At 28.2% G+C, this 26,862-nt stretch overlaps 5 protein-coding genes across 6 annotated transcripts in view; 2 read left to right on the top strand and 3 right to left on the bottom strand.

Annotated features, from left to right (window-relative positions):
• LOC127282016 (protein Wnt-1-like) overlaps nt 1–6,602 on the bottom strand; it is a 42,649-nt gene extending 36,047 nt beyond the window's left edge. The window contains exons 1-2 of the mRNA XM_051306080.1: nt 6,111–6,602; nt 3,387–3,668 (exon numbers count right to left, since the gene is read on the bottom strand). Of these exons, the coding sequence (XP_051162037.1) occupies nt 3,387–3,460 (74 nt within the window). The 5' untranslated portion in view covers nt 3,461–3,668; nt 6,111–6,602. The remainder of the gene's footprint in view (nt 1–3,386; nt 3,669–6,110) is intronic.
• Nucleotides 6,603–10,310: 3,708 nt separating this feature from the next.
• On the bottom strand, nt 10,311–13,753 carry LOC127282017 (guanine nucleotide-binding protein subunit beta-5). The gene is made up of 6 exons (XM_051306081.1): nt 13,401–13,753; nt 12,815–13,053; nt 12,380–12,516; nt 11,545–11,663; nt 11,131–11,488; nt 10,311–11,027 (listed from the first exon to the last, which is right to left on the bottom strand). Exons 2-6 carry the CDS (start codon nt 12,927–12,929, stop codon nt 10,698–10,700), a joined length of 1,059 nt encoding a protein of 352 aa, XP_051162038.1. The 5' UTR covers nt 12,930–13,053; nt 13,401–13,753; the 3' UTR covers nt 10,311–10,697.
• Nucleotides 13,754–14,356: 603 nt separating this feature from the next.
• LOC127282013 (ATP synthase subunit alpha, mitochondrial) lies at nt 14,357–17,154 on the top strand. Its single transcript, XM_051306076.1, has 8 exons — nt 14,357–14,538; nt 14,876–14,989; nt 15,065–15,414; nt 15,485–15,841; nt 15,904–16,285; nt 16,362–16,506; nt 16,588–16,705; nt 16,785–17,154. The coding sequence occupies exons 1-8, from the start codon at nt 14,473–14,475 to the stop codon at nt 16,897–16,899; spliced, it is 1,647 nt and encodes a 548-aa protein (XP_051162033.1). The 5' UTR covers nt 14,357–14,472; the 3' UTR covers nt 16,900–17,154.
• LOC127282014 (elongation factor Tu-like) lies at nt 16,904–19,213 on the bottom strand. The gene is made up of 4 exons (XM_051306077.1): nt 18,552–19,213; nt 18,113–18,484; nt 17,847–18,038; nt 16,904–17,788 (listed from the first exon to the last, which is right to left on the bottom strand). The coding sequence occupies exons 1-4, from the start codon at nt 19,062–19,064 to the stop codon at nt 17,468–17,470; spliced, it is 1,398 nt and encodes a 465-aa protein (XP_051162034.1). The 5' UTR covers nt 19,065–19,213; the 3' UTR covers nt 16,904–17,467.
• Nucleotides 19,214–19,920: 707 nt separating this feature from the next.
• On the top strand, nt 19,921–26,728 carry LOC127281767 (transcriptional repressor CTCFL). 2 transcript variants are annotated; one of them, XM_051305648.1, is made up of 13 exons: nt 19,921–20,130; nt 21,170–21,345; nt 21,425–21,645; nt 21,735–22,090; nt 22,257–22,426; nt 22,863–22,999; nt 23,265–23,415; nt 23,487–23,628; nt 23,750–24,022; nt 24,181–24,317; nt 24,393–24,571; nt 24,648–24,893; nt 24,980–26,728. In XM_051305648.1, exons 2-13 carry the CDS (start codon nt 21,216–21,218, stop codon nt 25,040–25,042), a joined length of 2,205 nt encoding a protein of 734 aa, XP_051161605.1. In that variant the 5' UTR covers nt 19,921–20,130; nt 21,170–21,215; the 3' UTR covers nt 25,043–26,728. The 2 variants fall into 2 exon arrangements, with proteins under 2 accessions (XP_051161605.1, XP_051161606.1); XM_051305649.1 differs by lacking the exon at nt 19,921–20,130 and adding an exon at nt 20,305–20,700.
• Nucleotides 26,729–26,862: the final 134 nt, after the last annotated feature.

The following is a 26,862-nucleotide window of genomic DNA, read 5'->3' as shown; positions in this document are numbered from 1 at the left end:
TTATTCAAATAATCGGTTACTTTGACTATTAAATAAATATTTACTTTGAACTAAATAATTTTTATTTGAATTAAATTAATTTGTATTTAGACCAATAATTTCTGTATTTGAAACAAAATACTATATTTAATTAGCTCAAATAAAAATTATTTGGTTCTAGTAAATATTTATTTAAAAAAAAAATAACTGCATATTTGAGTCAAATTTTTTTTTGTCAGTGTATTTATTATAATTTATTTATTTATATATATTAATAATAATAATAAAAAATTTAAAACCAAACTGAATTAAAAATTTATAAAATCATTAAAATCATTTAAAAAAAAGTTACCGAATATGTGAGTCAAATTTTTTTTTGTCAGTGTATTTATTATAATTTTTTTTTTATATGTATATTAATAATAATAATAAAAAATTTTAAACCAAACTGAATTAAAAAAATTTATAAAATTATTAAAATTTTTAATTTATGCGCATAAATAAAATATGTTTTTTTATTTCTTAAAGGAAAAATCCCCTCGCAGGTAAAATATACGTGTAATACACGTTGAAGATGAAAAGACCACAAGATATGATAAGAAAGTAATATAGATTTGTGAGAAAGGAAAATACTAAACGGAAATGATAGTAATGCAGAACCGTATATGTTGAGGAAAAAAAAACGAATATTTGTGATATTAAAAGCCTCTTTAGGAAAGAAGCACTCACTTCCGTCTGTTTGTAGAGAGCTTTCCGATGAATTATTTGAAAGTAGATCTTCTACCTGGGCGCGCTCTCTGTTCACAGAAAAAGGAAATGCTCATTTCTTATTAACAAAGAAACATAAGTGAACATTGATTTCTAAAAACATCCAAACAAATCGGTGATTTGTCCCAAAAAAAAAGAAAATAAATCCAACATCATAATCGCTAAAACAAACTAGAAAGTTAACAAAAGAAAAGAAAGAAATTTTATATTTTTAGTCTAATTAATATTATAACATTTATTGTATCAATTAGTAATTTTATTATTAAATTTATATAATATTATTATTAAAATAATATATTATTATTAAAGTAATATAATAATATTAAAATAATAGTAATAATATTAAAATAATATTAATAATAAATAAAATAATAATAAAAATATTATTTACATAAATACTAATTATTACAAGTAAACATTGAAAAAAAATTTATTTGCTTCAAATACTCGTTTACTTGACTATTACCAAATAAATATTTATTTCTAACAAATAATTATTATTTGAAATCGTATTCGTTCAAAAATTATTGATTCAAATACAATTTATTTAATTCAAATAAAAATTACTTGTTTCAAGTAAATATTTAATAATAATAGTCCAGTAATCAAATAAATTTTTTTTCAGTGTACCACATTTGTCATAAATTAACTAATTCAATTTTCGACGCGAAACAAATTTCCCAAAAACACACCTACAAAATAAATTGTTTTCTGAACGTGTGAAACTGCAACAATTTCAAAATATTTATTTTAAGAAAATTTTAACAATGGAATTAAAAAAAAATTGAAAAGCAAAACTGCGCGATATGCTTTATATAAAAACATATATAAATGGCCGAAAAGAAATATTGTTTACCGAGCCAACAAGAATTTTCAAATATATACATAATAGCAAAATAGAATAATATAAGACGTGTCGAAAAGAGATCTAAAGACGATTTTAGTGGGATATATAAGCAAAAACATAATTTTATTGCCCCCCCACAAAATCAAAGGGTTTTTAAAGTTCTTGATAAAATAAACACTTCTCAAATGCGCCAACACATTGAAATTTTCAATAATTAAATCACTGTTTCAAACATAAATATCAACTGAAATAATCCAAATTTCAAAACATTATACAATTCCAAATCTTCTTTGCTCATAAAAAGTCAGAAAAAAAAATTCATTATCATAATTTATTTAATTTTTAATGAAGAAATAAATCTTCTTTTTTAAAAGCCAACTTATAAATTAACTATAGAGGAGAATATTTAAAATTTGCGACCTAATGGTTTTTTAATAGACATATAAATTAATTATAATTCATGAAACATTTAGAAACGCAATCAAATTTCCTCTATTTTTTTTTTTTTCGTGATTTTATATTTAAATTATTATCCGTTTTTTAGATAAAAAAAATAATTTATCAAATGAATTCTCTTCTTGATCAAAAATTATTTTAAAATATAATTAACGGCACAAAAAATTGATATAATTACTCTGAACTATATTAGTAACATTTTTGTAACAAGTGACTAGTTACTGGAATGTTACTAGGTAGGCAGGTAACATGTTTCCATGAGAGAGAGAGAAAGATGAACAGCAGACAGACACACCATCGTTTTAAACCGGTTTTTCAGTTTCAGAGGGTCTCAAAACGTGAAGATGTGATGAAAACGGGGGCACGGGGGTCGAATTTTTATATATATATATACAAGAAGAAAATAATCCTCTCGCGTGTAATGAGAATGTAAAATTATAGAACCCCTGTGGCTCGACATGATGATGATGATGATAATTTTTCGATATCTACATCACTATTTAGAATCCTCTCGACAGAAGGAACTTTTGTATAAATAAAAAAAAAAACCACACACACACATATCTATTCAACGGGATTCTTCAATTAGTACCTACACGTTTTCTTTAAATGAATTTTTTTTTTTCCTCTTTTTTTTTTTTGCCTCACTCATATGAATCAAATTGTCCGCATTTCGAAGAATATTTTCTTTTCCAGTGAACATGAAAAAAAGAAAAGAAATTGTATATATATAAGAACATTTTCGCGTCAAGAACGATATTCCGTTTGGTACCTTATCTCTTATCTGCTTTGAGAAAATTACTTTTTGGAGCACAAGACCCTCTTTACTATAACACTGACCCACCCCAATTTACAACCGTCTGGGTTTGCACCGGGGGCTATTTAGATAGAAATCCCATTTGAAAATAAAAAAAAAATACAACACATTTCCCACTATAATACAAAAGCGGTCAGAGAAAGCTGGGTCAGAATCGGGGATGGTGATCGAAGAAAGCCCGAAAAATTTTCAAGAAACCGATCAAAAAAAAAGGAAAGAAATAAACCGTATGGTCATAAACAGTTATTTAGCATCTCGTACCAACGAAATATAAAAATTTGTAGTTCAAATTCAAATATTACACAAGGAACGAGATTATTTTCAAATACCAAAAAGGAATAAAGAAAAAAAAAAAAAAAAAACTTAATTATTATAATTATAATCGAATTTCAAATTAAAAGGAACTGATAATATCTCCCTTGCATCTGATACGATAAATTTACAAGAGCAATAATGACGAAAAATGAAGCTTTAATAATATTATTATAGAATATTAATTAGCATTTATAAAAGACTTACCACCAGTTCGCCGAGACGCCTTTCCGGCCGACAAGAAGCAGGAGGACGAGAGTTGTAATTATCGCCTGACGCATCTTCCGACTTGAAACAATCGGCTTCCTTTTCTTCTCTCCCCTCTCCTATTTAACTCTTTTTCGATTCTCTTTGGAGCGCCGTTAGCAAGGAAATCACTCCGAAAGAGAAAAAGTCACACTCCTAACCTCGCATTATCGAAATTCGGTCTTCTCGAGGCATCATCCTCATTTATGTGATTGAAGGTCGATCCAATTTCCGGTCCTGAATCTAAAAAAAAGAAGGAATATTTTTTTACTTCCATCAAAGCGTTATATTGTCCATCCCCCCTTTTTCTTTCCTTGTCTATCGTTCATCATTCTTTCAATTTAGAGATTTTAATCCCGATAATGACACAAATTACTCTCACGATTACAATCGGTATATTAATTTCGTTTTTTCACAACTGCGTAATACGTTCAAATTCGAATTAATATTATTTTAAATTCATTTTTCCAAAGGAAATTAATATTATTAAAATAAAAATAAAAAAACGATTTAAAAATATTAGCGATAAATTAAATTTAAATTAAATCCCATTTAATAAAAATTCAATAAACGATTCACAATTTCACAGGTAATTTAATGAAGCTTTAAAATTTTTAAATAAAATGAATAATTTGAAAAATATTAAAAAAATTTTTTTTAAACAAATTATAAAAATAAAAATCAAATAATATATTTTTAAAATTAAATTTGAAAAAGAGAAATGTTAACTGTAATAATAATGAAATATAGTGCAATTAATCAAAATGTCGAAATAACGCAAATATTACATATATATATCCAACATATATATAATTGTTATTTATTGCATTAAACTTTCTCGATATAAATAAATATCATTATTCTTTTGCATATATGAAAATATAATTTATGTACTCTAATTTAAATAGTGTGTGTTTCATCAGAAAAGAATCAAATCGAAGCGCAATTAAAGAGTAAAAATAGTGACATATTTACGAGCGGCAATAAACTCTTGTTTGGAGCAGAACTCATTAAAAATTGAAGAATCTCTGCGCTCATAAATATAGTAAATTTTTAGAATCAAATTATGAATCAATTAAATATACTTGACTTCAGTAAAAATGTTATACTATAAATTGATTCCTTCAAAACAGTAGTGTTTTTTAAATCCCGTTTCTTTTTTTTGATAAAGAAAAAAAAAAGAACTGATTTTTTCCTATGACTTTCAAAAATAATAATTTTTATATTACAACTGTCATTCACAAAATTGATTAATTTAATTTTTTTTAGTTTGTCCATTGAATAAAAAATTCTAATAATTGAAATATTTTTGTAATTACTTTTCAATTTCATAATTAACTTTTGTGACATCAATAATAATTTGATTCAATTAATCCTTCATTTATAATTCTAATTGCAAAACGTAATCGACAAATGTTTTAATGGAAATAATAAATTTCATCGCGACAAAGACGATCAGGAAAAATATAAAAGGAAATAAAAAGGGGGCAAGTAATTTAAAAGACATAAAAGCTGTTATTTGTAATTAGCGAATCACTGATAAAAAAAAGTGGTATAATTAAAGAAAGAGGTATGATTATTGGCGAGATCAATGTGCGCGAGGAAAAACGGAGCCTTTACTTTACAATCAGAGAAAGTTCTATATATTATAGAACATACATTAATGATTAAAACAAACTTTTGCGCATATGCATTCAATTATATTATTTAATTAGAATAATTTATTAATAAACGAATATTAAAAAAAAAAAAAAAAACTTTTATTAACAACACATTAAACCAATATTATTATATATACTATCAATATTTTCACATATAATTAATGCAAATGTAATGCATATTTATTCAGGATATTGTTCAAAGGCGCATAAATTATTATATTTGAATATAAATTATTTACTCGTGAAAGAAAAATTCATTTTCTCATAATAAATCCATTTAGGGGGAAAAAAAAATCTATTTGGAGAATCAATTTTCCTAATATATAAATTTAAAAACTAGTTTTAATAATAAAAATACATTTAACTGAAACTGAAAAAAATAAATCGATTTGAAAATCAATTTTCTAAAAAATCTTATATACAAAAAAAATCTAAAAAGTGAAATTTACGGACGTAAAAAAATCTTTGACGCGGATGTTTTATTATTCCACTTTTGAATTCAACACGTTTCGAAAGAAGAAGAAAAAAAAAGAGTATCAATTAGACACACACAATAATTTCTTATACGGGATCCATCTCTAATTAAATAAAAGATTTTGGTGCTAATTTGCCTTTAAGTCAGAAGCTAATTAATTATGTCTATACAGTGAGGCATCAATTTCTATTTAAAAAAAAAAAACCTGAATCGACACACACATATACACGTTTGCGTTTTGATCCTCGGAGAACATAAATTCTCAGAATAGGATCGACAAAAGGGTTCCACACAAATACACATATGGTTAAACATTTGCCTTTTTGAAATCAATGGGAATGATTTGAATTACATTAAAAATTCAACTTTAAGTGAAATTTCTTGTAATGCAAAACAGCAGACATGCCATTACAGAAAGATCGCCAATATAAAAACAAGGCTTCGGGTAAAAGAAGACTAAGAAGAAGAAGAAGAAGAAGAAGAACAACAACAACGAAGAAAGACAGTAATCCTTTTTCTAACAAAATATATATATCTGTATGTGTATACCTTAAAAAAAAACTGTGGCTCCGAAGAAAGAGAAGTCCCTTTTTTTCTCCTCTTTTGTTCCAAAGATCGCAAGGACGAGGTTTCGATCTCTCCCGACTTCAAAATATATATAAAAGAGTCAAAGGGAGAGAGAAAGAGCTATTAACAACTTCTCGACTGTTGGAATCCGGACAAAACACGAAGAGAAGTCACCGGTTGTATCACGTCAACTTTGAGATGAACGAACCCGCACACTTTTTTAAAAAAAATCTTCGTTTTTGCAATTTATCATACGAAACTTTGTTTATTTCAAAATTAAACTTTTTTTAACTAGTTTTGTTTTTTTCCTTTTTTGCCGAAAAAAGAAAAAAAAACAAAACGGTAAACACGTTTCTGATTTCAAGGGAGAGAGAGAGAGAGAAAGATAGAGAGAGATAAAAAAAATGAGAGCGTTCAACTTCCGCACACAGGAGACGTTCGCCGATCGGCGCTCACGTTCAAACTGTGGTCGGTTGTCACGAGGAAAAGGGCAACGGTGCTTTGTGAGGCGGGGCTTTCAAGTAAAACGAGCCTTCTCATTGGTTCTCATAAGGGTAGGTCTGGAAGGCTAATTAGACATTTCGGCACCCCCTGCGCATCGCCGATATATACAAACGCGATATTCACTACGATATATATATATATATACATACTCCCTCGCATGCCTAATAACACTTTAATATACATGTGATGAGGACCCTTCCCCTCTAATTTGCCTATGGGGAACGAAAAAATCTAAAAAAAAACTTCCTAAAAAATCAAAAAAGACTTTCCAAAAATATCCAAAAGAAAATCCAAAATATCCTAATGAAATTATCAAGACTTTTGAAAAACCAAATGATTTCTGAGACAGTCCAAATTTCCAAAGTATCGAAATTCAATGGCAAAATTTCCATTAAGCCAAATTTCATAAGATGAAATTTTTTCTCCAACTTTACTCCAACTAGAAACAGAATTTCTATTTAGAATGTTTAGAATTTTTATTTATTTACATTATTCTTTATTTAACCGAATTTCCACTTTAATTAACTTTTATTTAACAAAATATTTATTTTATATCGAATTTTTATATATTCAATTTTCTACTTAATGGATTTTAAATTTTCATTTAGCTAAATTTTATTTTATCGAATCGAACAAAGAATATCTGAATTTGGCAAAATTCTAAAAAATTATACCAAATCATCTCCCCTATCTGAATTTAACTGAAATTTCATTTAGCCGAATTTTCGCAGTTGGCAGTATATTTTCAATTCATCAAATTCTCATTTTAAAAAACTTCATTTGTCCGAATAAACGACACAGTTTGTTTTTCCAATCGATTAATATTCAAAAAAAAAATTTATCGGCTAAATGAAATTTCGGCTAAAAAGATAATTCGTCGATTCTGTGAAATAAAAATTTGCTTAAATGAAATTTCGGCCAAAAATTGATAATTTGGCGATTCGGTGAAATAAAAATTTGGCTAAATGAAATTTCGGCCAAAAATTAATAATTTGGCGATTCTGTGAAATAAAAATTTGGCTAAATGAAATTTCGAATAATTAACGATTTAATTTTAAATTCTGACATATTTGAAAATTTGGTTAAATATTTAGAGATTCTCTTAAATGTATAAAAATTCTTTTGAATATAATTTTTTTAATATAATAGTTTTTTTTAATATTATTTAAAGATTTATTTAAATATTAAAATTTATATATAATCTTACCCAAAAACAGCAATGTCCGAGATTCTTCATTATTTCGATAAAGAATTTCCTCAATTTTCTAGTGCATATAAGTTTTCCTCAAAATTATGATGTTTTCCACAATATTTCCAAATTCCTCCTGGTGTCAGGATATTTTAAATTTTCCATAGAATGTGTCACTGAAAAATGTCGCCATTTCTGAAAATTTAACAAAAAAAAAACATTAATTTTATTGCATTACAATTAACTACATTTAATTTATTACATTAATAATTAAAATAATTTAAAATCAAATATTTTTTGAAAAATTATTAAAATTTAAATAATTAATAAATAATTATTCAGGAAAAATTCCATAAATACAATTTTTTTTCAATTTAAAAATGTAATTATACAAAAAAACGTTCGTCAATATTTTTTCCCTTGTAAAATGTTTAAATTTAGATTTTGCAAAATTATCCAATATTTTCCATGTGATTGAAACTAAAAATTAAATTTTATTGACGTCTAACGTTATATTCTCGAACAACATCTTTTAATTTATTCTCATTGTGTTGAGCAGATTTAACAAAGAGTTATCGGTCATTTTATTATATGTAATACCAAAAGTAGACTTTATCTTCTTCATATTGTATATCGGATCTGTATTGCATTAAATTGAAAAAATAGAAATATTTTTCTTTTTTTACTGAAGATTATAATTTAAAAAAAAAATTTTAATTCACACAAAACAATAATTAACTGAAATCTTTCATTTTCTTTTAAGGCCAAGTGTTTATTTTAGTTTTTAATCGATTTTGTATATATAATATAGAAATACATAAAATATTTTATAAGACGAAACTTGCCGCTAAATAAATTATATAGTGTGATTTTTTTAAAAAGATACGTGAAGAATATAAAATAGAAAAATCTATACACCTTTCAAGCATTTATAAATTATTTAAAAAATTCTACTAATATATTTCCTTTCATTTTAAAATAAAAATTTTACAAAAAGAATTAATAGTTTTTTTTTAAATTGTATTTAATAAGTAGCGTTATAAATATGATTTAAAAAAGGGATAAATATATATAGTAATGGTAAAATAAATAATAATTTTTTTAGATTATTTTTTATAAAATCCGCTAAATATAATAAAATCGGTAATAAAAAACCTTTTCACCGAAGAATATTTCCGAACTTTTTAAAATTCTTCAAACGCTTACAGATAATAAGGTCAGAAACAAAAAAAAAAAAAAAAAAAGTTTACTCTCGTAACACTAAGGATTCAATATTAAGGATAACAGTAACCCAAAAGAGGAAAAATATCCGGTAATATTTTGTATACCATAAGGAAAAGCACACATAATATACAACCTGAGCTTATTTACTTTATTTCGATATTTTTTTGTCGTTTATTTTGAGGTTTAAAACTGAAAAGAAAGGGACAAAACCAATATATAGAGAAATAAACGCGAAGACGACACACTTGTGCGTATTATGCACATTTGTACTTCGTACCCTTTAGTTTTTCACCAAGTTTACAGATAAAGTCGTATGATGACTCTTTTGCCTTCATCTTATGCCTCTCAACTGTTTACAAGGTAAATATATGCCCTACAGCTAAAGTCTTCACATACTTGACATTCCTAAAATATAATGTGTACAAGATGCGCTTCTCTTTCTCATTGCAAAAAAACGAAAATTTTCAAGGAAAATCCTTTTTTTTTCGAATAAATTCATATTATATTGCATTTTGCAATTTACGCAGTATTTTATTTATAAGCGAAACATTTCTTTTTATATGGGATTTCTTTTATCTGAACAAATAAATTTTTAGGTGTGGTCTCTCATTCAAAGATTAGTCATCTAACCGCGATATATAGAGCGCGCCGTTTATTAAACGAAAGGGGGAAAAACTCATTAAATAAACGAACCATCCTAATCTACTGATATTTTTTGGATAATAATTTTTTTGTAGATAAAATGTCTATTATTTTTAAATTTAAACTTCATAATTTAACTGTTTCATTATTCTTTTTATTATAAACTCGAGGAATTTTTTTGTTTTGCAAATATTTTACAATTTAATTATTTTTAAAATCATTTATTTTTTAAATTCCGATATTTTTTTGAAGTTAATTTTTTTTTAAAATATAATTATTTCGTAAATTTAATTATTTTACAATAAATTAATGCGAAAATAATTGAATTCCAAAATAATTGAAGTTCAAAATAATTAAATTTAAAAATAATCGCAATTTTATAATAAAAACATTTTTTAAAATAATTAAATTTGTTATAATGAATTAATAGATTGTAAATTTTTTGAATTACTTCGATAAAATTAATATAATAGGAATTAAAATAAAAAAAATCTCATTTAAGAAATAAATAAATAATAAATAAAATAAAAGATTTTTTAAATGATTCACATTTAAAATTAATTTAAAAAAAAATCTTTTATTTTAACAGAAAATAAATGAAATTTGGAAAGAAAATAAAACAATTGTCACGTTCTCTAAATCTTTATTTTTCCTTTTTTTTTATAATCTCAACAGGGATAGTTTTCTCTGACCAGTTATAATTTAGGGCCAGCCTAACACAATTTCATCAAATCTAAAACGACACATGGGAAAATCTAACAGTAATTTATTATCTAATACGCATCTACAATTTTTATTTTCTCTTAAATGTCGACTAGTAACAATATCAATGAATTTCATGAAATATCGCGTTTGGTACAATTTTCATTTTTCTTTTTTTTTATTGTAAATACTGCGTGTTTAAATATCATCGTTTTCATTTTTTTTTGTGCTATTTTAAGAAATTAATCAATAATAATTGTGCACAGAGAAGGGCGTATAAAGATGATTGGTGATGGAAAAAAAAAAAATTAAGCCCAAACACGAAGAGTCGTGTCCCAACTACCAGTAGACAATGCGGTTCCATCTGGTGAAACGCGAAGACAAGAAACTCGATTCTCATGTCCGTATAGTAGAGCAACACGTTGACATTTCAATGTATCCCAAACATTTACGGTATAATCGTTATAACCTGCAAATAAAAGACGACCGCTAACACTGAGATCAACAGCATTTGCACCAAAAATAATGCTCTCTTTTGCATAAACTGCAACTTCTTTGTCTGCACGAAGATCAAAGAGACGACAGGTTGCATCGTCAGAACCTGTTGCCACTGCATCTCCACTTGGATGAAAACGCACCTAAAATTAATAAGTAAATTAATAATTAATTTTAATAATTAAAATAAGAATGAGAATTAAAAAAATAATTTATAAAATACTAAAAAAATAAATAATTAATTACCGAATTAACATCCGACTGATGACCCTCAAAACTTTGTACGCACTGTCCACTTCGCATATCCCAAATGAAGACCATTTTGTCACAGCTTCCGGAAACAAAAGTATTGCCCGTTTCGCTGGGCGATAAATCGATGGACATTACGCTGTCCGAATGTCCGTGAAAATTTTGCAAAAGTTGTCCACTCTCCACGTCCCAAAGGGCACAAGTACTGTCACCACTTCCGGTCAATACTTGCTGATCGCTGTTTGGAAATGCACAACAAGACATGTACGACGTATGAGTGCCGACAGTCTTTTTTTTCGCCGATACATCGTCCTCAAGACTCAAGGGATAAACCGTTACTTTGTTGTCCAGACCCCTAAAATACATTTTTTTGTAAAAATAGAAATTTTTATTCTTTTAAAAAATACTCACCCGCAAGCTACTAGCATTCCACTCGGAGCATAAGCGCAAGCTATAACCCAAGTTGTCTGCATTGTAACTGCATGCTCTTTATTAGTTGTAAAAGCATCCCAGATGATCATTTTCCCATCCTGAAATAAATTAAAAAAGAATAAAATGAATTTGTATATAAAACGAATTATAAAAAATAATTGCGAAAATAATTAACACACCTTTTTATACCTTTATACAAAAAAGAAAATAATTTACAAAAAACACTTACTTTATAAAACATCCACATGTTCTTCTATATTATATACAATGGCAAAACATCACATGCTTCAAATAAAAACAACACTGCTAAATAAAGTTAAAGAAAAATTTAGCGGAGAATGCAAAAAAAAAGTGCATCGCTTTTTACGTATTTTACATTACTAATAGACAAATAAAATAGATACTTGTTTTCTTTTATCTATTTGTCCCCTAATTTTTTTAATTTAAACTTCTGCAAAAATTTTAAATTCTAATTATAAATTTTCAAGATTTTACTGTGCATTTAAAACGTAATGTACGTAAAAATCTTGAAACAATCGCATTCCTCAATAGTGAAAAAAAATTAAACATTAAAGGTGCTTTTCTAAAAAAAAAATTCAAGCAGAATTTTCAAAGTTAAAAGATACTTTCTTAAAAATTGAAAAAAGCAATTCAAGCGAAAAAAACAAATTGAATAGGCATTTTTCTAAAAAGCCAAACAAAGAAGCAATTCAGGCAGGAATTTTAGAAAAAATTCTTTTCAGAAAAAAAAAAAGAAATAAAACTATAAAATTGTAATCATTTTTGGATTACTAATAAATTCATATATTAATACCTGAGATGAAGAAACAATGTGTCGCTTATCTGGAGACCAATCAGAGCAAAGTACCTTCGCCTGATGTCCTTTTAATACTCTCCTAGGTTTTACATTAATACAATTTATAGCCTCAAGTCTGTCAGCAACAGTTGCGACTAAAATAATGAATGACTTTCTCATCAAAAAAATTCTCGAGATGTTTCTTTGATAAAAATACGATTATAAAAAAACTCGTATAAATTTCGCCATTAAACTATTCATAAGAAATTTTTCTATTTTGATTCAAATATTTTTTTTTGTCATTTAATTATAAATTTTAGAAAATATTTATAAATAATTATTAAACATTTTCAATGTAAATGTTATTTTAAATTAATTATTACTGTTTTCTCACAAACAATAAGTTTTCTATTTTTTTTTTTTAAATTTAATTTATAAAAAAAATCTACTCACGTGTAACATCATTCAATTTTTGTCTCTCATCCTCGAGGCGGATTTTTAATGTCTCCGACTCCTTCACGAGCTTCTCAATATGCTCCAATTCCGTTGCTGAATCCATACTTTTCATTGATAAAAATTGATTTTCTCCAAATTTCTGTATCAATTAAATTTAGATCATCTCCGTCGAATATTGATTCATTTCTCACTATTTCTAGGAATTATCTACGTCTTCATTGTTTATTCAACATTCTCTGAAAAAAAAGAAATGATATTGATTAAAATATACAACATTTATTAATTGAAAAATTGTATTAGTTACTAATAATTGTGATTATTATGATCTTACAATTATTATTTTTAATTGACCGTTATTTTTATAAATAATTCAAATTTAATAAATATAATTGATAAATTACAATTATAATTTATCAATTATCATAATTTAATTTATCATTAACCATTATAATTTATTAGGTAACGTGATAATTATATCACTTATCGTGAGAGCTTTCAAGTATAACCGTTGTAATTCAATTAACATTTTGCGATCGTTAAAAATTTTTGGGTTAGGTTTTCATAGTCAATAATTAGAACACACCTTGGCAAATTTTTAGATTTTCAACCTTTGATAATTTAAGGTCAAACAATGATCTTTTTGATAATCGATAAATGACTGTAAAAAGCTCCATCATCGAATTGATGTAGTTGAGCTTGATCTAAGGATATTAGTCATTCTGTAAGACTTTTGATTCCTTCAATGTACACAAAATACACAATGAACATTTAACTGATTTTCATGTTTTGATTATTTATTATCTAAAATGATTACTGTTTAACACTGTAATTAATACTAATCACTTATCACACACGTTGGAATGTATTTAACGACATTCTAAAATAATAAATTTCTCAACGTCCTTTCAACACAAGTCTGCCATTTTATTTAATGTCCAGGGGTGGATTACTTTTTTAGGGCAGGGGGTGGTTGTTGGTGATTGGTTAATTTTTTCAAATTCAAAATTTAAATATAAATTACAATAAAAGAAAAATTGTAGAAAGAAATAATTATTTAAATATTTCATACAATTTTATCTGAATATTTAAATACTGAATATTAAACGATTATATTTTCAGAATAAAAATTAATAACAATTTTTAGGTTATGTTATTAAATTTTTATAAATTGACAGGCTTTTAGTAAAAATTATTATTAAATTTACTATTTGTTAAAAAAATACATAAATTACTATTATCAATTAAGTGTTTATTAATTCTCACTATTTAAATTTCCCTCGCCTTGTGATTTGATTCAAAACATAACCTCAAACCGGAAATAACGTCACAATTTTCTCATGTAATTTGACTAATTAGTGACAAAATAAGATAAGAAAATATTCTAAATAGATGAAAAATATAAATAAATTATGAAACTTACACAATTATAATAAATAAAATTACACAAAAAGGTAAATTTCTTTCTTAAAAACAGAGTAGTAACTTTGGGTTCGAGTGTAAAAAATGGATCGATGGATGCCAATTTCCTGTGCTTAAAGCAGCGTGGACGACAGAGTGGGGTTGGACGAGACTTGTTCTTCTGCTCGTTCGTTGTCTTGACCGTTCTTCATCTTTGACATCGTAGTCCGGTCGACGGGCAAAAAAATACGAAAAAAATGGCCCTATTGTCCCTTCGTCTGGCTGCCTCTGTGGCAAGACAACTGCCAAACGCCACTGTGCAGGTAAATTGAACAAAATATTTCTCTCAAACCATATCATGAACGACAATTTTATTGTGTGCCTGAGTGTGCGCCGACATTTTCCGTGAGTGCCACCGGTCAAATTTTTAATTTCCACATCACTGACTATTTTATTTTATCTTTTTTACGTTCTTCTTCGAAAATATTGGAAAAGTCCTTTTTTCTTGTGTAAAATCATTTTTTAATTACATTAGATTTGAAAATATCGCCCTAGATATTTGTATTACATAAATCGGAGTACGTTATGTAATGATAGTATTTTGGTGTGTGTATTAGAAAACAAATTTATTTAAATATCAATGTGAACTTGTTATTACAGATTAAATATCCAGCTAGTGGAATTGCATCGCGTAAATATCATGTTTCATGCAGCAGAAGATCTGCCGAAATTTCTTCCATTCTGGAGGAACGTATCCTTGGTGCAGCACCAAAAGTGAGTTTAAAATTAGGTTAATGAGTTTTTATAAATGAAATTAAATTTTTGGAATAATTATTATTTTTATGATAGGCAAATTTGGAAGAAACTGGACGTGTCTTGAGCATTGGTGATGGTATTGCTCGTGTTTATGGTTTGAAGAATATTCAGGCCGACGAAATGGTGGAATTTAGTTCTGGATTAAAGGGAATGGCCTTGAATTTGGAGCCTGATAATGTTGGTGTTGTAGTATTTGGTAACGACAGGCATATTAAGGAAGGTGATATTGTCAAACGTACCGGAGCTATTGTCGATGTTCCCGTGGGTGAACAACTTTTGGGACGTGTCGTCGATGCTTTGGGTAATCCAATTGATGGCAAGGGTCCTCTTAATAATAAACTTCGATTCCGTATTGGAACCAAGGCCCCTGGTATCATTCCTAGGTAAATTGTTAAATTTTTTTTAAAAATTGTAATCTTTCGAAGAGTGATAAATTTATTTGTTTTTCTCCAGAGTATCTGTCAGGGAACCCATGCAAACTGGTATTAAGGCCGTCGATTCTTTGGTACCAATTGGTCGTGGTCAACGTGAGTTGATCATTGGTGATAGGCAAACTGGAAAAACTGCTCTTGCCATTGATACCATCATCAATCAAAAGCGTTTCAATGACGCTGGCGAAGAGAAGAAAAAATTGTATTGTATTTACGTTGCCGTTGGACAGAAAAGATCAACTGTTGCACAAATTGTGAAACGATTGACCGACAGTGGAGCTATTAATTATACTATTATTGTATCGGCTACAGCTTCCGATGCTGCTCCTCTACAATATTTGGCACCATACTCCGGTTGTGCCATGGGAGAATTCTTCAGGTATTTATTTTTATTTATTTTTTTTTTTTTGAGATGAATTTTCAATTTTTGTTTCTTTACAGAGATAATGGCAAACACGCCTTGATTATCTACGATGATTTGTCAAAACAAGCTGTGGCTTATCGTCAAATGTCACTGTTGTTGAGGCGACCACCAGGTCGTGAGGCCTATCCAGGAGATGTTTTCTATCTTCATTCACGTCTTCTTGAGAGAGCGGCTAAAATGAATGAATCACTTGGTGGTGGTTCATTGACTGCTTTGCCAGTCATTGAAACTCAAGCTGGTGATGTGTCTGCCTACATTCCCACCAATGTCATTTCCATCACTGACGGACAAATCTTCTTGGAAACCGAATTGTTCTACAAGGGTATTCGACCAGCCATTAACGTCGGTTTGTCTGTATCTCGTGTCGGATCAGCTGCTCAAACCAAGGCCATGAAACAGGTTTGTTTCTCAAAATATTTTGGAAATTATAATTTTTAATATTCGTTTTTTAAATTTTGCCGAATTTCTCCTATAGGTCGCCGGTTCCATGAAATTGGAGTTGGCCCAGTATCGTGAGGTCGCCGCTTTCGCACAGTTTGGTTCCGATTTGGATGCTGCAACCCAACAACTTCTAAACCGTGGTGTTCGACTTACAGAACTCTTAAAACAGGGACAATATGGTAAATTTGTCTTTTTTTTTGAAAATTTTACCAAAAATCCCACAATTTTCGAATTTAAAAATATTTTTTTTTTCTTTCCAGTGCCAATGGCCATTGAAGAGCAAGTCGCTGTTATTTACTGTGGTGTCCGTGGTTACCTTGATAAAATGGATCCCAGCAAAATTACTGCCTTCGAAAAAGAATTCCTCGCCCACATTAGGTAATTTTCTTTCTTTTTTTTTTCTAATAATTCTAATCTATTGAATAAAAATTTATTAATATTTCAATATTTTTTATAGGTCGACGCAAAAAGATCTCTTGGCAACCATCGCGAAAGAAAATACAATCACTGAAGCGTCAGACGCAAAAATGAAGAAGATTGTCACAGACTTCTTGGCGGGATTCAACGCATAAAAAAAATCATTCGCTTTTAAGGCCAAGGCGTCTTTAGACAAGTAATCGACATCCGCGTTGTTCACGTATATAAGTGATGTACCAAATCTCGAATGATGTTCATTCGGGAAAACGCGTCATGTTTATACATAAAAAAAAGTGTCATTTTAAAGAATTCCATATACGAACGATAAAAAAAAAAAACACAAACACAATAGTCCAACATATTATTGATACGTTACTCGTTGGTTCTTTAATAAAAAAGAAATTAAAATATCCAACTATTTCGTCATTGATAAATTGTCTTTTTTGTTTTCTAATATAAAAAAGACAATTGTTTTGTTATATTATATTTTATTACTTCTATTTTTTTTCCATTTAATTTCTTTGTCGTTAAAATGAATCATGTGTAAATTGTATAAAAAAAAAAAACGTTCATCTTGTCATTCACGATTGAAAAAAACAATGCACGAATAAAATTATTCGAGGATAAGAAAATAAATATAAAATAGATAACAATATTCTTTTTTCAATTTAAAAAAAAATTAGATTTAATTTTTACGCCTTACTATAGGTTTTTAATTGATTGTTACTTACTTTTACTTTGGACTTTCTTTTTTGTCTCAAGGGGAACATCACATACTCCGGGAATTATGGTTTTATTTATTTTCTTTTTATCAACTGCAAGGGATTCCATTACTTTTGTGATTCGTCCAGTGGCTATTGTTATATTGTGTTCTCTCACGGTGAAATTTTGACCAACCAATACTGGCATTTTATCCAGAAATGTTAATCTCGTTGTTGCTTGTTCGCCTGGCATTAACATTTTTGAACCTTCGGGAAGAATAAGATCGAATCTCCCATAAATGGACCACGTTGAGCAATAAATTTGTGTACTAAAACCGTGCACCTGAGAAAATTTTCCAATTATAGATGACAAATTTTGATTATAATTTTAATTTACTCACCGGAATGGGTTTTGATCTTCCACCTTCTTCTGCTGACATCAAATAAATTTGACCTTCATAATGATTGCTAATGTTTTGAGTGTTAAGTAGACACAGGAGCATTCCTTTTCGAATGGATGTGTACTTTACATTTCTTAGTAAAACGCCTACATTTTCTCCAGCTTTTGCCTCGGGAATACTTTTTTGAAAAATCTGTAATTAAAAAGAATATTGTAAAAATAAAGTCACTGTTGTCAATTATTAATTAATTAAAAAGTTAATCTTGCCTGAATGTCAGAGATTGATGTTTTGAATTTTTCATCAAAGCCGAGGAGATGACAATGCATGTTCTTTTGCATTATGCCTTGTTTTATTGTTCCAACAATGACTGTTCCTCGACCCGGAACATTGAAGACATTGTCGACAGGTAAGATAAACGGCGATTTATAATCTCTACTTGGATTTGGAAGATATGAATCTAAGGAGTTTAGAAGATTCATTACTGATGGGATTCCATATTTGGATGTATCGCCATTTAATGCTAAAAGAGCTGAACCACGAATAAATGGAATTTCTTCACCATTGTAATTATAATTTGATAATAATTCTCGAACTTCAATTTCCACGAGATCAAGCATTTCTTCATCTGCCACATCAGCCTGGAAAAAAAAATTAATAATTATTAAATTCATGATCCTAGATAATGGAAAAAAAAAATTACAATACCTTATTTATATAAACAATAATGTTCTTGATTCCAATTTGTTTTGCCAGGAGAAGATGTTCTTTAGTTTGAGGCATTGGTCCATCATCGGCAGCAACAATAAGAATAGCACCATCCATTTGTGATGCTCCACTAATCATGTTCTTAATAAAATCAGCATGTCCTGGACAATCTGTATGAGCATATCGTCTTTTTTCCGTCGAATAGCCAACATGTGCAATATTTATTGTAATTCCTCTTGCTTTTTCTTCCGGTGCCTTATCAATTTCATCATATGAAACATATTTACAACTTTTATTAAATTCAGATAAATACTTGGTAATAGCGGCAGTTAAAGTTGTTTTTCCATGATCAACATGTCCTATTGTTCCTACATTGCATACAAGATTTTCTGATTCAGAAACAGTTGAAAATAATCTAATTCTTCTTTTTTGAAAATGAATTTTATGGAGATAATTGCACTTCACATTGTTTGTTTTTAAAAGAGTTCGAAATAAAATCTTTGACATTAACATTATTTATACAAATAACTTGAACTTTTCTCAAATTTGACACTAAAAAACTATTTTTAATTAACTTTCAACATTTTGTATAAAAGGCATACAAATATTTTGTTTTGAAATATCACAAACATAACCTTATTTGATCATGTGCGGTTCTAACCTTACCTTACAAGAAATGTATTTCGAAAGTTATTATTAACCGTAAACTTTAAATAAATAACCCTAAATCTCCGTGTCTTATAAATAATAAATATAAACATTTTTTTAAAATTAAAAACAATTTGTTTAGAAAAAACGTCAACGATTCATAGAAAATTCAAAAAACGAGTGTAACGTACCTTACGTACAAATAAGCGTAAATTTGTTACGATACTTACGTCACATTACGCAATAAAAAATAGAAAGAATTTTAACGGAATATAGTGTTAAATAAAAAGGTATTTAGTAGAAAAAATTTAATTTACCAATAAAAATTAATCATCCGGAATAAAACACTCATTTCCGGTCACTTTGGCATTAAATTTTAACGAAAAATCAAAAAACAAAATTCGGATAAACCGGAAATGGTAAAAACAACAAAAGCAGAATTGCCAACTGTAGTGTTATCTTTTATTATACTTATATTTTGTAATGGAATCGTTATGGATAATGTAACTAAAAAAATATATACATTAAAATAAACATTCGTCTAAATTTAAATAAATTGAATGACAATTTATATAAGAATTTATTCTCTATTATTAAACAAAACTTTCCAAAACCGGAAATTGATTTATATTGGCAATACCCATCTTGTCCAATCACGTGACAAGAAGACGTTTAGCCTCAATGCGCAAACGCAACTGCGCAGCATTTAAACTTTCGCAGTACGTCAGCGCCATATTGTCATTACTTCTTACACAACGCCCTCAAGCGAACAATTCAGAGTTACGAGGTAAAACGGAAATAATTTCCGTTTATCAAATATTGAACGTGTTCTAAATTGGAAATAATTTTGAATAGTAGTGAAATAAAGCATATTACAGTGTTTTTGGCGACATTGAAGCAGTCTACAAGCCGTACGGTGTGAAAAAAGTTGGTGAGTACTAGACATTGTAAAGCTGGTGCGACTGCATCCTTTTAGCTGCGCCCTCCATATTGATGACAGCGCCGACAGTGATAATTTTCTGAAATTTTTGTCGTTAATGCCCCCTGTGTCCTGAAGTCGAAAGCACCCACGTTGTCTTAAAAGCTTCCCGACAGAATGCGCGGCTTCTAGGACAACACACTGCCTATGAATTAATCCTGGGACCGAATATCCTAGTTGCCATCTTCGCGAACACCTCTCGACCTCGGCATGATTCCGCCTAGAACAGGTCAACATTTTATCGAACCATGGCGTCTTTCCACCGCTTCACTTTTCCCCTCGATTTATTTTTGATTAATTTTTAACGTTTGTTTGTGTATAGCCAAGGTTTATTATAATTTTACGTGACCACGATGATCATCCTCTGGACGAGGTTCTCCCCCTCTTTTTCCCTTTGTAATTAGTGCTGATTTCAATGTCCTAAAAACACTTCCGGGTTATATTCATATATCATTTTCTTGAGCTATTGATTTTCTTTCGACTCTACTTTGGCCTCTGTTTCTTGTATAAAGTACAATAAAGGTAATTGGCTTGCAAACTTTATAGCAGGGATGTTTAAAATAAAAAAAAAATATTTAGGAAAAATTAATTATATGATTAATATTAATTTTGCAATGTATTGCAATTATTTCCGATTTTTTTTTGTTGGTGAATATTTTTAAATTGTTGAAAAACAATTGAAAACGGGACAATTGTGTCCTTGTTTTTCTTTTTATTACATTGTTTTATAGTTGAATTTACTCGATTATTACATAATTCGTTTTTTTAAATTATTGTCGTTCAAATTGAAAAAAAAGATATGTAAGCAATAATATTAATATTGTTACTCCCGTATCTTTTTATGGTTTGAGAATATAAATTAGTTTGTAAAATTTAATTTTCAGGTTCTCTGTTAAAAATTATTATTAATAATAATATAGTTTGTATTTGAATAGCTTTTTTTATTTAAAATACTTTTTTTTGGGTAAATTTGTGATTTTTTTAATTTCAGTTGCAACTTTTCTCATTCTAAAGTTTCATGATTGAGTCACGCAAAGATGACAACTAACGTGACTACTATAAAATTAGAGGGTAATCAGGAAACCGTAACGGAAATACAAACTTACCTGGAAACCTTCAACAAGGAAATAGAAGGAGGACAGGGTGAACAATTTCAACATGTTCAGCGTAAGTTTCTTTATAATTATTTTCCGATATTTAAAAAATTAAAAACAATATTTTTATGGTAAATTTTATTTATTTGCAGTACAACAAGTTGAAGGTCTTTCTGGTGGCGAAGAAGGTGGAACATATTTTGTCGATCAATCAGGACAATATTATTATCAAGCAAGCGGTGATGACACACCTGTAATGACCCAAGTTCAAATACAAGAAGTTGATGACACAGAAGGACAAACTGAAGGCGACACTGCAGCTGATGAACAATATCAAGAACTTGAAGAATTAGAGCAAGTCGATGGGGAAAATGTAATTTTTAATTTAATATTACATTACATTTATCTTTATTTTTTGTAATTTTTAAATTCAAATTTCTGATTTCTAAATTATATTTTCAGGAACAAGCTGTTAATGCAACGAATAATCAAGTTGTATTGAATTCCAATGATGCATATCAAACAGTAACAATTGTTCCATCGGACACTAATCCTGGTGAAGTGAGTTATGTTCTTATAGTGCAACAACCTGAGAATGAAGAGAAACCAAAACGTGACAATGAAGCAGGTGAAGAGGAAGGTGATGGTGAACAGGATCTCACTGTTTATGATTTTGAAGATAATGAGGACAATGATCCCACCGTTGAATCAGAAACCGAGGATGATAAAACTAAAATTATTAAATACATTCCCAGAAAGTCACAAACTGTTACTCAAGCGCATATGTGTAATTATTGCAACTACACAAGTCCTAAGAGGTAATTTTTCTATTTCTAGTATTAAGAATAATTCTATAGATAATTTTGTAAAAAATTTTAAATTTATTTTTTCTTATTTGATTTTATTAATAAGCAATTATGGCAAAAAAATTTAAAATTTTCGAGTGAAAATTGTTTGAAAATCTATATTTATGGGAATTTTCAGATATCTTTTATCTCGACATATGAAATCTCATTCAGAGGAAAGGCCACATAAATGTAGTGTGTGCGAAAGAGGTTTCAAGACTTTGGCATCACTTCAAAATCATGTTAATACACATACCGGGACCAAACCGCATCATTGCAAATTTTGCGACAGTGCATTTACTACATCGGGTATGTGGATTTTCAAATTGTTTATATTTTTTTAGTTTTCATCTCTATTTAAAAATTGTTTTTGTCATTTATGCATGAATTTAATTTTTTTTAATGAATCAAAAGACAAAAAATATTTTTATATTTCAAAGAATATTAATTGTATTCGTTTTAATTGCATTCGGCATTTTTAATTTTGTGTTTTGCATGAATTGTGTCTACCGACATGTTTTGCTTGAAATAGTATTTGTAAAATTATTTTTGAGTTATTTGAATGTGAATGCTTTTTTTTTAAATAGATGTTAATAAACAATAATTAAAACAATTTTATATTCATGCACTTGTGACTTTTGTTTGTGTGACAATTGTTTTATATTTTAATATAAATTCAATTGAATGCTAATATATTCTGGTGTGTAATGGTTTACATTTTCTAAAAGAAAAAAATTGATTACAGGTGAACTTGTAAGACATGTTCGGTACAGACACACTCATGAAAAGCCGCACAAATGTCACGAGTGTGATTACGCTTCTGTTGAACTGTCGAAACTCAAGCGACACATTCGTTGTCATACTGGAGAACGACCTTATCAGGTATGTTTAAAAATATTTTATTTTCATATTTAGGTGAATTGGTACGACACACGCGATACAAACACACGAATGAAAAACCTCACAAATGCACTATTTGTGATTATGCCAGTGTGGAAAAAAATAAATTACGCAATCACATGCGTATTCATACAGGCGAACGTCCTTATGAGGTTTTGTTTATCCTTTGACAAAATAACTATAAATTTTCGAAAAATTTATTTATTGTTATAATAAGTTTTTAATTAATTTTTTTTTGTCTTCGCAGTGTCCACATTGTACTTACGCGAGTCCTGATACTTTCAAATTGAAGCGACATTTACGAATTCACACTGGTGAGAAACCGTACGAGTGCGATATTTGTCAAGCAAGATTCACACAATCTAATAGTTTAAAGGCTCACAAATTGGTTCATAATGGTATGTATTTAAAAAAAAACCGTTTTTTGGTCTTCTAATTATAAATTTTAATTTAATTTTTTTTTGTAAAGTTGGAGACAAGCCGGTTTTTCAATGTGAACTTTGTCCGACAACGTGTGGACGTAAAACGGATCTTCGTATTCACGTGCAAAAATTACACACTTCAGACAAACCATTAAAATGTAAACGCTGTGGAAAAACATTCCCTGACAGGTAAGAATAATAGAAGCAATGTTTATGAAAATTTTACCTTTAAAAGAATTCCTTTTTATTTATATGAAATCGATTTAATTTTTCAGATTATAATTTATAATTTTCTATTTGTGCATTACAGGTATAGTTACAAGCTTCATAGCAAAACTCATGAAGGCGAGAAGTGCTATAAATGTGATCTTTGTCCTTATGCATCAATATCAGCGCGTCATTTGGAGAGCCATATGCTTATTCATACAGATCAAAAGCCATATCAATGCGATCATTGTTATCAGTCATTCAGGCAAAAGCAATTATTGAAACGACATTGCAATTTATATCATAATCCATCTTATATTCCACCGCCACCGCAGGAAAAAACGCATCAGTGCCCAGAATGCGAGAGACCATTCAGGTAATTAAATAAAATCAATTAAAAAAATTTATCGTTAATTAAGCATTATGATATAAATTTATAATTAAAAATATTGAATTAAAGAAAAAGAATACAGAATTTAATTTTAATTAATTGAAAGTTTTGAATTATTTTATTCATTTATTTTTAATTTACAGACATAAAGGTAATCTTATTCGCCATATGGCTGTGCATGATCCAGAGTCATCATTGCAAGAGAAACAACAAGCTTTGAAAATGGGAAGGCAAAAGAAAATTCAAATTATTGATGGTCAACGAGTTGAAGTCATGACAGGTGAGTTTTTCTTTTAAAAAAAAAAAAACTTTAAAATAACTGAAAATTAAATGATTAATTTAATTAATTAATTAGGTGATTTAGCTTCTAAATTAAGCTATGATGACGATGAAGAAGAAGAGGAAGAAGAAGAGGAGGAGGAGGAGGAAGAAGAGATGGGTGATGATGAAATGATGGCCGTTGAAGGAACTGACGGTCAACAATACGTTGTTCTGGAAGTTATTCAACTTGCTGATAATCAAGGATCCGATCAGGTAATTTTTTGAAAAATTTTTTTGATTTCCAAAATTTTTAAATAAAAAAAATTAATTTTTAATTTTTTTTATTTAGCAAATGGCTGTTGTGGCTAATGAGGATGGAGATATAGTAATGGAGGATCCTTTGGGTCAAGAAAATACCATTGTCGCCGATGTCTCTGGCGAACTTGAAGAAGATGATGAAGAAGAAGAGGGAGACACTTCGTTAGAGAATTTAAAATTACGAACTCAAATCACGAGAAACAAATCTGAGTCACAGTCTTCGCAACATGATCCTAAATTGCGTAAAGACATGGAAAATTGTTTTGGTTTTGATGAGGTATGTTAAATATTATTTTTGACATTTAAAAAAAAAAATAAATATCTTTTGTCAATTATTCAATTATTTTTTTTTTTGTATTATAGGAGGAAGAAGAAGACGAGGATGAAGACAGCAGTGAGATGCGGTTGTTAGGGACCATATCGTAATGTCCGTCATAGTGAGTAAAGGATGTGTACTCAAAAAAATAGTTAAGTATATTTCTCATCCAGTATAAGTGTATAAAATATTATAAATGGTGAAATTGAGAGACTGTGGAAATTGTATACATAGGTACTATTAAACTAATTTATGGGTGTAATATGTTAGTTAATAGTTTTAAGAGAGAAAAAAAAATGTAAATCCATCAAAAAGATAACACCGGGAAATCTAGAAACTAGGAAATTTAATTCTGCACTTAAAATTAAAAACACTTTTTCAAATGTTTAATTAGTATTAAATACTATCAATAGTGTAGAAAATCGACATATGTATAATCAATTTTTCGAAATTTATTATTTAATAGATATTAAATGATAATTTATCAATTAATATTTGTAAATTAATGATTTTCGATAAAGAAAATTTGATTATACGTGTTTCATTTAATCATAGAAAAAATCTACATAAAAAAAAATAAATAGTTTTTTGAGTGTTGCTTAGATTTGAGAATGAACAGAGAAAAAGAGCCTAATGTATTACCTCTACAGTCTGAGTGTAAATAGCAGCTTCTCCATATTTGTTCAGGTAGCCGAAAAAACTAAAAAGTTTCTAATTAACCGATGTACATCATTCACGATAAATTATGTCCTTGTCCACATTGAATGAATTATAATCTTTCAATTAGTGGCAAAAAAAATACCTGTATCGTATTGTGAGCAAAAAAAAAAAAAAGGATTTCAGGGGAAAATTGTACTAGTTTAATAATCATATTTAATAAGAGAGACTTTTTTTTCTTTTATGATTTTAGATAAGCGACGTGTGTTTATGAATGAATGAATCGAGGAAATCTACTTCCGCAATTAATTGTTTGCAACTGGCACATTTCATTTTTATTTTGTCCAAAATGTGAGTAACGTTTCCTATTGTTTTAATATATCATATTTAAGTTTTTACATATTTTGGAAACTGATAAATATTGAAATGAAATGTGAATTAACTTCATTTAATCAATGATTTTTTTTTCTAAGTAACGAACCATTTAATTTTATGGTTTATTAATTGAAAACGAGAAAAGGAAACGAAATTGAAATTATATTTTTGCAATTAAGGCAAAAGAATTTACTTTTTTTTTTTTTGTTTAATTTCTTTTCGTTGTTCTTGACACTATGCAAATGGGAAACATTTCCTTTTCTCAAGACTATTGTAATCACATTGTGAATAAAAATTACGATTTATTATAATCAATATGAAAAAATGGCACAAGATAAAATATTGCAATCATTTGTTTTCTTTTTTTAATTATTGTTTTTTTCAATAGAAATTTACGACTTTTTCACAGTTGTATTTTCTTGATCATTGTTTTTTTGATAATTAATCGAGTACCATTTTTTCTTTAAGTGTTTTTTTTAAGTATGCACTTATGAGTATAAAATTACACAAAGCTTTATGAAAAAAAAAAAACTTTGGGTAAGACGGCGCTTATACGAAAGTGTACAAAAATAATGTACAATTTTTTACATGCCAATTGTAAAATTGTAATTTATAATGTAGGGATTGAAAAAAAAAAAAATTAGTCAATAGTCCTTCGCATGCTGTTAAAATTTATGCACTTTCTTACATTATTCCAAAGATGAAGAAAAAAAGTAAACAGTGTAACGTTTTCTCTGTAATAAACACTACTTCATTAAATGATATCTTTGACTTGAATTTATGATAAAGATTTTTTTTTTGAGAAAATCTTGTTCACTGAGTAAATTAATAATTCAGTGATTCGAAGACTCGAGGAGAATTGAAATTTATTAAATATGCAAAGAGAGAGATGAGAGTG

This window comes from Leptopilina boulardi, unplaced genomic scaffold, assembly GCF_019393585.1.
Source record: "Leptopilina boulardi isolate dan_hultmark-lab unplaced genomic scaffold, ZJU_Lbou_2.1 LbouV2_278, whole genome shotgun sequence".
NCBI lineage: Eukaryota > Metazoa > Arthropoda > Insecta > Hymenoptera > Figitidae > Leptopilina > Leptopilina boulardi.
Note: the sequence above shows the minus strand (reverse complement) of the source record. Positions and strands in the feature narration are given on the sequence as shown.

Coding starts and splice junctions, on each gene's coding strand:
- LOC127282017 (XM_051306081.1), bottom strand. CDS start 12,929: ATGAAAAGTATGGATTCAGCAACGGAATTGGAGCATATTGAGAAGCTC. Junction 11,664..12,379: donor ACATTGTTTCTTCATCTCAG/GTATTAATATAT, acceptor AATTTATTTCAG/GATGGGAAAATGATCATCTG. Junction 11,489..11,544: donor GGAATGCTAGTAGCTTGCGG/GTGAGTATTTTT, acceptor AATGTATTTTAG/GGGTCTGGACAACAAAGTAA.
- LOC127282013 (XM_051306076.1), top strand. CDS start 14,473: ATGGCCCTATTGTCCCTTCGTCTGGCTGCCTCTGTGGCAAGACAACTG. Junction 15,842..15,903: donor GCCATGGGAGAATTCTTCAG/GTATTTATTTTT, acceptor GTTTCTTTACAG/AGATAATGGCAAACACGCCT. Junction 16,286..16,361: donor AAACCAAGGCCATGAAACAG/GTTTGTTTCTCA, acceptor TTTCTCCTATAG/GTCGCCGGTTCCATGAAATT.
- LOC127282014 (XM_051306077.1), bottom strand. CDS start 19,064: ATGTTAATGTCAAAGATTTTATTTCGAACTCTTTTAAAAACAAACAAT. Junction 18,485..18,551: donor TTATTGTTTATATAAATAAG/GTATTGTAATTT, acceptor TTTTTTTTCCAG/GCTGATGTGGCAGATGAAGA. Junction 18,039..18,112: donor CATCAATCTCTGACATTCAG/GCAAGATTAACT, acceptor TTTTAATTACAG/ATTTTTCAAAAAAGTATTCC.
- LOC127281767 (XM_051305648.1), top strand. CDS start 21,216: ATGACAACTAACGTGACTACTATAAAATTAGAGGGTAATCAGGAAACC. Junction 23,000..23,264: donor CTGGAGAACGACCTTATCAG/GTATGTTTAAAA, acceptor TTGTCTTCGCAG/TGTCCACATTGTACTTACGC. Junction 23,629..23,749: donor GGAAAAACATTCCCTGACAG/GTAAGAATAATA, acceptor TGTGCATTACAG/GTATAGTTACAAGCTTCATA.